Source organism: Arctopsyche grandis, chromosome 1 (assembly GCF_051622035.1).
Source record: "Arctopsyche grandis isolate Sample6627 chromosome 1, ASM5162203v2, whole genome shotgun sequence".
NCBI classification, from domain to species: domain Eukaryota; kingdom Metazoa; phylum Arthropoda; class Insecta; order Trichoptera; family Hydropsychidae; genus Arctopsyche; species Arctopsyche grandis.
In genome coordinates this window covers 1,952,703-1,966,869 of record NC_135355.1, presented here as the reverse complement: position 1 = coordinate 1,966,869, position 14,167 = coordinate 1,952,703, and the positions used below count along the sequence as shown (strand labels likewise).

At 33.4% G+C, this 14,167-nt stretch overlaps 2 protein-coding genes across 3 annotated transcripts in view; one reads left to right on the top strand and one right to left on the bottom strand.

Annotated features, from left to right (window-relative positions):
• Prestin (solute carrier family 26 member prestin) overlaps positions 1-14,167 on the bottom strand; it is a 50,310-nt gene that overhangs the window by 23,222 nt on the left and 12,921 nt on the right. The window contains exons 1-2 of one of the 2 annotated variants that reach the window (XM_077445724.1): positions 9,270-9,315; positions 6,089-6,252 (exon numbers count right to left, since the gene is read on the bottom strand). In XM_077445724.1, coding sequence (XP_077301850.1) covers positions 6,089-6,129 — 41 coding nt within the window. In that variant the 5' untranslated portion in view covers positions 6,130-6,252; positions 9,270-9,315. Of the gene's footprint in view, positions 1-6,088; positions 6,253-9,269; positions 9,316-14,167 lie in introns of those variants that run through there. The other variant, XM_077445731.1, reaches the window with a different exon arrangement.
• On the top strand, positions 4,589-8,363 carry LOC143922725 (mitochondrial fission process protein 1). The gene is made up of 4 exons (XM_077446060.1): positions 4,589-4,673; positions 6,154-6,281; positions 6,470-6,567; positions 6,638-8,363. The coding sequence occupies exons 1-4, from the start codon at positions 4,625-4,627 to the stop codon at positions 6,810-6,812; spliced, it is 450 nt and encodes a 149-aa protein (XP_077302186.1). The 5' UTR covers positions 4,589-4,624; the 3' UTR covers positions 6,813-8,363.

Sequence of the window (14,167 nt, the reverse complement as noted above, 5' to 3'; positions counted from 1 at the left end):
AGTCAATATGACGTTTCCGAAAATATTCATATGCGCATGCGCATTTTCGTTAGTACGCGTGCACTCGCTGCTATGACGTCACGTCGTGCGTAATTTATGCGTTTCGGTGTGACATGTACTGCTGTATGATATTTTATTTTATTACATTTCAATCGAACGTGTACACTCGCCTTAACAGATCACTCCAAAGCGACGAGTGTACTAATACAGATATAATACAATTAATACAAGCATTTTTATACAATGCGAATTCATACAAACATCATCCATAGTGACATATATGGAGAAATTTTTGCAGCATTATATTATAGAAATTGACGAGTCTCGAGACGCTGAATAACTTGAGATTTACAAGAGATATTGGAAAGGAGATGCCAATTTACAGGAACCGTTTCAATGAAAATTATAAAAATTGCCAAACTCTGAAAGGAAACGATCGACCTGGAGTCACAAACCAAGGTCTGGCCAACAGCTACTAGTGGGAATCGGAATAATATGCTAACCACTAGTGCACGCTGCTGGTTATGCATATATGTATATATATACCAGGAAGACCTAACAGTTAAATCCCAATGTATGTTCCTGGCCAAATACAAACATCGATAAAAAATTATTGAATAATTTTACAGAATATAATAGAGACATCTATGGATAAATTGTGACAACTTTTTTTGATAAATTTGCATTTTTGCAGCATCGAGATGCTGAAAAGCTTATAATTTGCGAGACATATCTTGACGAATTTGCAGCATTTTATAAATCGGCGAATTTGAGATGCTGTTAATTATAATTTTTGCAAGAAATACGACAGGGTTGTCAATTTGTTGGAACTGTTTCAATGAAATAAAAAAAAAATGGCGAACTCTGATAGGAAATGATCAACCTTGGAGTCATATATCCAAGGTCTGGCCAGCAGTACAGCCAGGGATTGAACCCGTGACCACACAGTTGAAAACATTACTTACCAATCATTGATCTATGCTGCTGCTATGAATAGATTTTGTCGGCTACTGCTGTCTACGCAACGTACTATTACGGAACATATGAATGTGTCCATATATGTATGTAGAATTTTTCAAAGAATACTTTTCGTACTGCTGTTTACGTGCAGTTGCCGGTCTATGCTGGGCTGTGCTGGGGAGTTGAATCGGATAATTTAAGTTCAAGTTTTTTCAAAGTAAAGACCGATCATTTTATTAGATTTTTTGGGTCAGAATTAAGAGGGCTGGACAGCAGGGCCTTGTCCATACAAACGTACTATACTTCTCCCTACCTCAATTATGGCACTAGAGAAATTATTTTTTAATATGCTATGGATATCCACCATTGGAGTGCATCTATCGTTTTATTTTTTTTAACGAATTATTTTTTATAGGAGCTAGGAGCCGCCAAACATCTATAAAATCGTCTCTTTTTTACACCCACGAAAAGAGTCTAGCGTGGTTATTTAACGGTCGATTTTTAAAAAAATACGCCAATAGATGCACATAAAATATCTTTCTCATACCGATGATGAAATTTTTTTAAAAATTGGTCCAGTTTTGGAGGAGAAAATAGTAGAATATGAACCCTCGATTTAGTCAATTTAAACAACGTTTTATCTGGTCAAAGCGCAACTGTCGCATTCACTCAATATATACATACACTCAATATATATATCGAAGAAAGGAACGGTAATAAAATTAAGGTTTCGGGTGTACAGCCCTCTTAAGCGGTTAGTTTCCAAGAAAAAAATTTTTTCTAATTTAATTATAATGAATATTTAAAGTGACAAGATACATAAGTCATAAAAGCCTTGTAAAAACAGATATTAACGTCAAAAGATACGCTCAAACCAAAGCATTGCATGCATTGATCATTTTTTTTTGCCAAACGTTTCATGGGACGACTTCCTATTTCTACTGGTTTAATGACTTCGTCGAAGTATGGCTTGGGTAAAAAATACGAAACTATTACCATCCTGTTATTAAAGTTTATTCTAAATATACATTTGAAATATCAACAACTAAATAAATTGCAAACATTTTTCTAATATGATGGATACAATTCATGGAAAGTAAAAAAAACTTGGCTCGACTGTATTCATATTATGAAATAAATAAAATTAACGGATTGTAAATGTTCAGCACATATTAATAATGAGTATATATTATTTCTAGTAGATTTTGTATGAGTAGTGACTTATGTGTATATACGTAATTTGTATTTTTGGTTGTAAATAATTACATACTAGATTGAATGTTATCAATGAAAAAAAAAACGACAGCTCTTATCATTCGCAATATGTACATTCTGCAGTTATGGCAGTTTAGAATTCCGATAGCGATAGAGTGTATTGTAAGTGCAACGTCATGCTGAAAATCGATGTCGTTCACCGAGCGCCAAATGAATCACGGTCTAATAGTTTTCCCGGACGATTTTCCGCGCGAAAAACCGAACGATATAACACTTTTCAAAATACACTCAAAGCTGTGTATTTTGCACGTCCCGGCTTTCGTGGTGGTTTGCTTGGAATTTACTGAAATACGTCATTAAATGTTTAGGGTGGGGAAAGGTGAATGTAGAGGGGATGAGATAGACGACACACTCCCTCCATTCATACACTTACTTGGAAGTGGACATCCGCAACGGGCTACCATGAACTAACTGAAAAATTATGGTAATAATTGCAAACATTTCGACCATTACAGAAAGTTTGTGTTGGTTTGCTAAATCATTGTTTTAAATATCGGATGAATTATTTGTTGAACTAATTGGCAAAACAAGCAAATTATATCTAACTAGCTGAACCCGGCATGCGTTGCAATGTCACAATAACGTGTGCAATTCCCGTTCCCCTTCTCGTTCCCGTTCCCGTTCCCGTTCTACAGCCATTCAATTTTATATATATGTAGGTATCGATATATTTGCTGACGTGGGCCATTCGCTGTGTGTTTATGGTACAGCCCTGAATGATCAGTACATTCGAGTGCGAGGTAGGCGTGGTGCAATTGCGTGATGCGTTGAAGGCGGGATAGCTTTACTTTCGCGTCAGTAAAATCGTAATTATGAATATTATTATTAAGAAGTTTTTCTCACAGTAATCTTCCCGGAAATGCATACAATAAATCCTGGAAGTTCCGTCGTAATCGGTTCAGTGGTTTAGGAGCCTATACGAGACACATACACAGACATTCAATTTTATATATATAGATAATTCAGTGTTCATTGAATATTTCAGGTCTTGTAGTCTATGTGGGTATCTTTAAATGGAAAACAAATTTAAATGGGATTTGAAATGCCAGTGGGGTAAATGGGGGGGGGGGGGGATTCCACCAAGTGATACGTTAAAGCATTACTAGTGATATTATTTATTAGCTTAATGCAGTTAATTGATATCGTTGTGAAATCGTTAATTGTCATAATTTGGCAGTTATACCATTCGTGATTAGAATGATCAGAAATTTGTTGCCGTATCATAAACATGTGATAAGGGGACTTAATACTGTTGATTGAAATATATTTTATTTCACGGCTATTTAAATACAGAAAAATATTTTATTGTTTATAAAAGATGTTCTGACCAATGAGAATTTGATTAATACGAATCGAGATTTAGATTTCACCAAATGAAAAGACCACTGAGATTAAATATGTGTGTATTTGCATATATTTCTACGAATAGAGAAGGGTAAACGGATTATTCCGCAAAAAGCGATCTCGCGCAAGTCACTAAATTCTCGATCAAGGAACATCTGGCACTCGAGTTCTCGTTAGTAAAATATTTACCGTAGGTGGCTTTCGCTTGATGGAGTTTTTGGGTGCCAGATGTTCCGTGATCGAAATTTTAGTGACTTGCGAGAGATCGCTATTTGCGAAATAATCACCGAACCATAGAGAAGATACCCCACTTCACTAGTTAAAGGGAAATAATTACATACATATGAATACCGGAAATAAAAAGGTACCTAAGTACCAAAAACTCCAAAATCAGTTTTATGCCAGAAATAATTCTATAATATATGCCAGCGAAAATTTTTAAAATATAGTCCTCAAAACCGATTTTTAATAGTGTATGTATATCAAAAGCAAGTTTGTATTGCTCATACAATTGTGGTACAATGCAATGCGTATCTCGAAATTTTGAAATTACACTTAGATCCAATTTTATTTCCGGTTTTCATATATTATATGTGTCGATTTCAGAATAATAATCTGATAGTCTCCCTTTTTCTTATAGGATTTGATGTAATTCACGAACGAACCTTATGATAAACAATATTTTCAGTCAAAAAGTTTAATAATAGTCTTAATGTATGTATTTCTTGGATTATGTTCGATTTTTGTTACATTCCTCCGGAGAATGCGACATGTTCTTCGGTAATGAATTAGTTTATGAATATATGTACATAAATATAATAATTATTGCGATGGCAATAGCTTCTAAGTGACATCATGGCCACGAAGAGTTATGAACTAATCAAAAAGTAACAGCATTGTGATAAATGGACGCCAACGTGTTTTTATAGTGATAAATAAATCGTTTTTATAGTGAAAAAATATTGAAAAATAAAAAATCTTAATGGCCGACTAGTCGTTTATTTTGGCCGCATTTCAACAGTCAGTGTTTTGACAGCTGGACGATATGACGGACGGCGGTGACTTTTTCAGGGATCCTCCAGCAAGATATTTAGGTTCGTATCGGCTTAAATTCTTATTAGAATCCCATTAAATTCTGCTGAACTTCTTTCATGTATTTTACAATCCAGTTTACAAAGTTGAAAATATGCCATACATAACCTTCAAACACATTGCATAACCTTGCTCAAGCAACTTTCTACACCAGTTGTATACGCATCAAATACTGACAAAAATGTATCTCATATATTCTCATCGAATGCACTAAATTTCGAGTTATGAAATCAACATTGAATTATTAAAAATTTCTTAATAATCAATGAATAATATAATCTTTTAAGCCTTCTATGAACCCTCGCCTTTCAATATGACCGTATAAGATTAAATTTTTGTGTAATATGCAAATCCAGTACTGATTTATTTAAGTTTTCCACAATTAACCCTTTGCCCGTGGCAATAAATATAGCGAACAAGCCTTGTACGCGGCACCTTTTTCGCGAATTTGGCAATCCAGTTTTCGACCTTAAATACAGATTTTAATATTTACTCAAGTAACCAGATATGTTAATTAACACATAAAGTATTATTTTAAACAATAAAATACATAATATATCACGTAGTTTTGGATTAATTGTCAAATAATCATTCTTCATAATTGTATGAAGACGTGACGTCACATAAACGAGGTTTCAGTATGGTTCCACAAAAAACTAATTTTGACTGGTATATATGAATTTTAATCAAATTGAATAGATGGCATTCAACTCTCAGTAATATATTCAACCAATTTTGAACCTTAAAACAATTGAAATAGGCGCATATAAGCCTCAAAATCCCGTGCAAAGTTCAGAAATTCTATGGAAGACAGCCGCGCTACAGACTTGTCGCCCAAAGTTGCGGCCAAATAATTAATAATCAATGAATAATATAATCTTTTATGCCTTCTATGAACCGTCATCTTTCACCATGAACGTCTAAGATTAATTTTTTGTGTAATATGCAAATCCAGTACTGATTCATTTAAGTTTTCCAATTAAAAGCTCATTATTTAAACTATGATTTCTAACAGAAACATTCTTGATGTGTATAAACACTCACTTTTCCATCATAAATGTCTAAAGTGTGCTACAATAAAGTTAAGTCATACAATATTTCTCATTGAAAATTTTCCCGAACTATAAAATATGCTGTTAAATTATTCCTATACTCAATTTATGACCCACTTTAATACAGTTATCACTGAAGTTTTTGATAATGTGACCAAGTCAACATGTTCTACGCATGTCTAACACATGTAGCTTATATTAACTATTGTTTACGATTGTATTATCATTGGAAGTTGATATGTGTGCGAAATTAAAAAAAAAAATTGGTTCAAAGTGGATCAAAATCTGATTACATTGTTTGATAGATTATCTAATGTATGTACATAGTATATAAATAATTAAAAATATTAATAAATAATAATTACCCTTCATCCTTCTTGATGTACTCATCGCTGAAGAGATCCATTTATCCCTTTTTTTCTATTTACAGGATACGCAAATGAGGTCGGCGAGGCCTTCAGAAAAATAGTCAAAGACCGCTACGTTCACCTCAGCTATGGCGTTGCCTGTACATATGTATTAGCAGACACTGTTGACAAAGCCATCAAAGCAAAAAATGTATTAATCTGTTTCAAATTGTAACAATACAGAAAGTTTCGACTGAAAAGGTCCAATTTTTATATACACTATATATAATAAACATTAACACAAAGTTTGACCTTTTCATTCGAAGCATACATGCTTAGAATACTAAGTGTTGTTTATATAATTTTTTTGTTAAATTATGTTATAATGTATATTTTCAGTCGACTAATTCGAATTGTAAGATGCTTATTGCTGCCGGGGATACATTGCTTTGGCAGATGTTTGCATCGGTTATAATACCTGGATTTACCATAAATCGGTGCACATTCGACTTGCTTTTGAAATATGATTGTGATTTGTTTTATGTTAAGTTGATCGTTTGATTTTAGGTTATGCGCTGGAACACGATACGCTTTAGACAAAGGGACAAAGTTACCCGGAAAGCAGTTGAAACTTGTGGCGACGGCTGTCGGACTCTTATCCATTCCCGTTATTATACACCCCATAGATACGGCCGTCCATAAGCTGATGGACCTCACTTATAGGAAATATTTTAGTATATAAGAGCTGTACGAACCTTTTTTCGAATATATTGAATATATTTATGTGTATATGTTACACTAAATTCATGAAATTGCTTGTTGCTTTTTTCGAACGACAGTGCAAACCTGTTGCTTTCTTCGTAACATTGTCAAAAGTATCTGCCGATTTCATAAAATATGAAGGAATTCATTGTTCAGTTCGTGAATTGAGCGAAACAGATAGTGGCGCCTCCTGTGCTTTCTTTTAGAATTAAACCGAATGACATTGCACTAGCTGTGATTAGTTCATAAATTAAGCCAAAGAGAAAGTGGCGCCTCCTGTGATTTCTTTTAGAACTAAACTGAATGAAATTGCGTTATATAAAGGTTGTGGCTATTTGCAGGTACTATATCTGAAAATTATTGGCTATTTGCACGTACTATATCTGCGATTTATTGACGATTTGCAGGTACTATATCTGCGACAGGCGCAAAACCTTCTGCGCATGCGCGTGAACTGTCACTGTCAGCGTGTTTACTGTTAAAATTTTGTTTTAAACCTCTTAAAATTGAGTTCGAACTCGTAAAGTGACGTAGAGTAAAAAATATAATCCAAATTGGTTAATATTATTAATTGTTAGAAAATTATTATCATATATAACGTATAATACCTGCATACAAGTACAAGCCGCAAAGTAGTGAAATGATATAAATCTATTATAATAACGTGCGAAATTTATTTGCCTCATGTATAATGAACGATTGATTAAACAAGTCTAGCATACATTAAATGTAAGAAATTATAATCGGATTATAAGTTCACGCGCATGCGCACAAGGCTTTGCGTCTGTCGCAGATATAGTACCTACAAATAGCCAATAATTCCCAGATATAGTACCTGCAAATAGCCACAACCTTATATAAAAGAAAAAAAACTAACTATTAATTAGTACGATGTTCATTTCATATATGTATGTTGCCAAAAAGTTTGAAATAATAATATATAACAAAGAATGATTTAAATTTAAAAAATAAACTATAAAATTTTTAGGTTAAAACTGAATTTGGCGTTTATTTGTCGAAATGTCGAAATGATAGTTAATGTTTTTTTTATAAGAATACATGTACTATGACCAATTCGTCAACAAAGCAACGTTTATGAACAGCATTTTTTGACATTTTCATGAATTGAGCGTAGCATTATACACAATGATGTGATATATTTTGCAATTTACAATGGTGCTTATCTTGTTAAACGTGTAATTATTATTTCTGTAAGTCTATCGACGGAGTAGGCATTGAAAAGTCACGTTTTGTTTGGAGTATTAAAATATTTCAGTGTTATAAAGATATGCCAAGCTAGCATTATTCATAGTAGGACGTAGAGTTGATTTGAAATTCGAAGATTGTAGGTTGTTTATAGATTACTACATAATATACGGGTCGCATAAAATTCATCAAAACACTGAACTCGAGTGCTATACTTTATCACAGTCTATTTTTGGACTATTCTATTGTATATATGTGTGTATGTATATGAACCATTCTGTATGTACAGAGTAGGAATTGCAATTTAATATCGGTTTTTACCGGTAAATGAAAAAAAAGTGGATTAGATAACTGTCTGTGGTTACTTTTCCTGAAAACGTTAACCTAATTGAACTGTAAATAATTAAAAATAAATCTCAGATGAATAATATCATATAAATACACAAAGTCCATTCGTAATAATTAATAATCAAAATTGAAACAACCGTCTGATTGCATTTATTACGACTTGGTTGGTCTGTGTTGCCACTCTTAAGCATGCATCAGTGCAGCCACTCTTACGAATGCATCAGTGTTGCTACAAGAGAATTATCAAACTATTACAATGAGTTATTATTACTATGCTAACACTAAGACCAATAACATAAGAGGAATTTGATGAGTTTACTTACTCATCCCGCTCAAAATTTTAGTCATTTTGTACAAATTATTACAATGAGTTACAATTCACTTGCTGCTAGTCTTGAAAAAATGCTGTTAGACTAAAACTTCATCTCATCTTCAAATCGATAAACCGGCAATGCATTTCCTAGTACACTGTATACTATTATTGGTTAATATATAAAACATACATATTTAGTAAGTTCTTTTGCTTCTTCGGCTACAGCGAGTTTCACGGAGTTGTAGGAAAATACAGTACATAGATCCTGAATACTTGGAATGAATATGAAATTTCTACCAATTATTGTATGTGTATGTATTCCGTTGCATTTTGAAGATCGAATTCCATGTTATTCTTATGAATTGATAGAACCAATCAAATAAACCTGGGGCAATTAAAATGTTAATCAATTTTATGAATAGATTTGATGAATGTTTTACAAGTCTATTGCTACCGGTTTGTGATATTATTACCTGATTAAATGTTTGTGTCGTATTATAATCCACTGAGTTCAACCACAAAGTTTAAAAAATGTATATTTATGTATATATGTTTAAATAAAAGCAATACCTTAGGTGTGAGAGGTGTTGACGGTTCGGCGCAAGTGCCTTATGTGATCCTACCGTTGTATTTCTCTCATTTTATATACTATATATACGTGTTAATCGACTCATCCTTCAAAAGTTCCAATTTTATTAGGTCTAATATCAAGGGAATGTCATGATCTGTCAAATTATTGTCAAATTTTCGCGCGAAAGCCTTGGCAAAGTCACACATTGCCTGTGTTTCCTGGTTGTATCAATGGTGTGTGCTTTTAGAGAGACAATTATTGCGTATTTGATAACTTGCCCAACCAAAACAAATATAAAAATGTGTTCAAACACTGTGACAAAGTTTACATTAATCGGCCAATACTTGTAAATGTTATTTTTGCACACATTCATCTTTTATGGTTTTTTAAATGTTTGTATTTTTTTATACAAATCGTTTGTATTACAAATGTATGCGTGTTATTATTATTAGTGTAAATAAATTGCTTAGCAGGGTAAATTTTAACATTTGACTCAATTGGATTTGATGAGGTTTATTTAATGAAAATTTTATTCTCATTGAATTTAAATTCGTTATAAGAAAAATTCGCATTAAATTTGTAATAATATTTATGATAGCAAATTTTAAGAAAGGTAAAACTTATTGTTTTTGCCAATAAATGCCAAACAGTGCCCATAATGCTTATATGAGTCACCAAGTTACAAAACCTGCTTTCGAAGAATTAAAAAAAAAGTGTGATTTGAATGCTATTTTATGTTATTTATTAAAATAAAATTGAAAAAACAACCGTGATTTTTAAATTCTATTATATTTCGATAAAAACAAACGTAATGTTTGCTTTTAAGATACAAAAAAAGAAGAAACGCATTGGAATAATTAAATAATTCCGTTTTATTCTGAACTTCAACATCTTCCAAGGTAGTTTTTGTAATGATTCATATAGAAAATATACACATATAGCGAAAATTATATTATTAAGACCTCAAATGTTCTCAAATTTAGTATAATTTATAGTAAAATACGAATATTTGCCACACTTCAGATAATATATTTATTTAATATCTAATATATGTATAATATAATATATTTGTTTAGTGTTTATTAAATAAATACACAGTATATCAACCATTATGTACTTGTTATTATTTTCATGAAATTTCCCCTCAATAAAATTAATAATCTATATTGCCGCTAGGTGGCGTATATTAAATTTTACGTACAATCTATTTTTTTTAACTAATGTTATATTTTTCATACTATCGTTAAATCGTGCAATCTATTAAAATAATTCACTTCTATAGAGACATCTATCATTTCATTTTAAAACTTTATTTTTGAATATTTTTGTTTAATATTTAAATATACAACGACGCGCACCATCGAGCGCCAATCGTTGCACTAATAAATTGATCTGATTTGACTGGTTTTTATATATTTTGAATAGTTTTGAATTTCGCTTTCTCGTGCGGTTTATGCTCTAATCTGGTTCATGGCGTAAAAATGCAACGCTTCGACCTCAGAAGGTCGAAAACCGTTACCGATATAATTTGTGGACCGGATAAGTGAGTGCTCACACTTCATTACGCAGAAGGTTGCTTGTCTTTCGTTTGCTTTAACGAAATATGTATTAGCAACTTATGACACTTCACAATGTTCCTATACCCTTTATTAACGTCTTACATTTTTTATAGTGGTGTGTTTCAGCCCGATAAAGAAGTATGAAAAAGTGTAAAGCGACAGGAAGATATATGTATGAATATAGGTATCCAATTCAGCCAGTGGCATGCGCTGAAATTCTCTCTCTTTTTGTCGTACAGCCTTACTTAATGTGCACGAGCAGGATACGAGAGGAACAGGCTGTTCCTCTTGTATCCCGTTCGTGCAAATTAAGTAAGGCTGTACGACAAAAAGAGAGAGAATTTCAGCGCACGCCACTGAATTCAGCCAATATTCAAGTCTCGAACTTAAGTGTCTATGAACATTTAAATATTTGCCTGACATGTGTTTAATAGACCCGTGCCCAATTTCTGGAAATCAGCAACGCTCATCGATTCTAAAGATGAGATACGGATAAAGCAAAAATCGTCACAGACAATTCTGTTTTTTCACTCATAATCCAATTCTGACTGTAAAATTACTGTAAATTTGCATTTTAAATTGTTCTTGGGTGTCACGCTATCCGCATCATACCATATTTCATCATTTTTCTCTGTTTATTGTTATATTTGATGATGTTTACCGTCAGTTCCTTTTTTTAGGCTTTAGTCTATTTTGGGTTTAGTCTATATTGCTTGTGCAATTGTTGCACCTGTTTTGCCACGGCACCATGCATTTTGGTAAAATCCTTATTATTATAATCGAAAAAATGTATGTGTTGCTTGACAATACGGGTTTGGTGCAAATGATCGACAAGCGCCAGACAGACTGAACCACAGATTAACTAGATGGCTGTATTAAACGCAATTCTCGACTTTACGAATGATAGATTACACATCAGATGACGAGTAACCTTTCGATGTGCACAGATGCAATTATTAAAATTGGGTTGGATCTTTCTGGCGAGTTTAATAAGGCAAAATTCGGAACTAAAGTATCAGAAGCACAGAACGTATACAGGGTAGGTATGTCGGAACTTCGGTTAGATTTCGCTTAGTGTAAGTGCGAGCAGTGCGCACGCATAAAGTACACGTGTCTTTAATCTGTGGTTCAGTCTGTCTGGCGCTTGTCGATCGTTTGCACCGCATCGGACAATACCCGTGGAAATACTCACGATTGACAAAACTAGCCCAGTGTTGAAATTTAACGATTTATTTTTTTCTTCATTTCTCTTAAAAATTGAAATCAAAATGCATAGTATTTCGTGGTAACAAAATAAAGTAAATGTAATTGACAACTACATATATAATTTTATATTTTCATTTAAAATTTATGTTTTGAGCTTAGTTTCGTAGGGGCTCTAGGACATGGTTGAGTTTGGGTCACCATCTTGTGATTTGGGACCGTTTCGATCATGTTGGTGGGTACTACTTCAATCCCTTCCTGTCCGTCATATTAAACAGCGTGTTTACAACAATTCCCAGGGCCGCGCCTGCCACAAATATGTGCAACGCACACAGGCGGCCGAAAGAAATGAGAGTTGAAAAAATTATATTCCTTAAAAAATACGAAACAAGACATCGTACTTTTTAAAATGCATTTAGGTTGCCTTGTTGTATACTTGTGGATTGCTGTTTCCCCGTTTACATACCCGAACTATAATTCGGGGAAATAACGGGATAGCAGATATAGCTTCGGTCCGCATAGAGCTAAGTCTTTTATGTTCTATTATCTTTGCGACTGGCAGATGTACATATTTCTTCCAGAATGTTGAGTATTGGTTGGTCATCGAGAAAATAATATCCTAGATGTAGGATTGGGGTTGAAAACACTATATTTTCATTAATGAACTTGTGTCTCTTGTCTCTTGTCATCTGGTCCGGTTCAGAACTAAACATTTTGGTTTTCTGTCTGTTTTTTCTGGATAATTTTTATTGTGATTAAAATTCTCAACTCATTAGTATGATTTATACAAATCCTGGTTAAATTAAAGAGCGGCCGATTTGAGTTTGCATACAGGCGGCCAACTCTAGGCGCAAGACGGCTTGTGTTAAAGATTTAAGGTTTCTGGATACCCTTGTTCAAAATTTAAAATTTTCAGAGGGCTGTTGTTTGAAGAAAGTTAAGTCTACGGTGGGGTCTGGATCTCGAATGTTTACTTGGTCATTTATTATCCCTAAAACAACTTGTACTTTATGATAGATTGGACCCGATTGAAGAATTCCACGTGTAGATATCATCCGAACGAAATCAATTTGGCAGGTGGGTCTATCTCACGGCACCGAAAGTGAAAAGGTCGAAAAAGCAAATATCGGAAGGCAAAGATCGAAAATCGAAAGATCTTAAGTCGAAAGATAAAAAAAAGGGTGCATGGTAAACGGTACTATGTACATATATATAATATATATCAGTGGCATGCGGTGAAATTATCTCTCTTTTTGTCATACAGCCTTCTTTAATGTGCGTGCGCAGGATACAGGAGGAAAAGCCTGTTCCTCTTGTTCCTGTTGTATCCTGCTCGCGCAAATTAATTGAGGATGTACCACCGAAGGAGAGAGTTTTACCGCACGCCACTGATATATATATACTAACCGTTTTTCATATGTATGCATGATAAACGAATATTTTCGACTTTTTCACGGTCACCGCCCTTAAACAACTTGTACTTTATGACAGATTGGACCCGATTAAAGAATCAATTTTGCAGGTATATTAAAATATAATTATAAAAGTATACAATTTAGAAATGTGCATACAATTGAAACCACGTCTTTGATCATACATAGATATCATCATTATTATTTTACAAATACATGCATGAAAAAGAATACATTTCGACGACAGTTCATACTAGTCGTAAAATAAAATGGCGGCATTGTCACATCTTGGTCGTAATCCGTCAAATATCGCACCTTTTTATTTACATACCTCCTTTACGTTTCACTTACGATTACAATTCAGGAAAAAGTTTGCCTCTTATCCGATCGTTTTCAAACTTTGCCATATTGCTCATTTTGGTCATCAATATTTATTTATTTATATATATTTTAGCTATCAAGATAATTTAAAGATACATCTTAATTATTATAATTATCTCTAAAATTTATAATTAACTTATATGTACTGTCCCTCACAGAGGTGTCTCTTCGCACCTCGCAGGAATGCATCCATGTTTTTAGCAGACCTGATGCACTCAGGGAGGGCATTATACATGAGCACACCCCTGTGAAAAACACCCCCAGCCATCTTATTCTTAAAGTAAATGGATCCTCCGCCATTACGATGGTGCAAAAATATCGTGTAAGACGCGTTTGATATCT

Bases quoted from the DNA above. Each gene is read 5' to 3' on its own strand.
- LOC143922725 (XM_077446060.1), top strand. From the start codon at position 4,625: ATGACGGACGGCGGTGACTTTTTCAGGGATCCTCCAGCAAGATATTTA. The intron at 4,674-6,153 runs GTTCGTATCGGC...TTCTATTTACAG, and splicing joins TCCTCCAGCAAGATATTTAG to GATACGCAAATGAGGTCGGC. The intron at 6,282-6,469 runs GTATTAATCTGT...GTATATTTTCAG, and splicing joins AAGCCATCAAAGCAAAAAAT to TCGACTAATTCGAATTGTAA.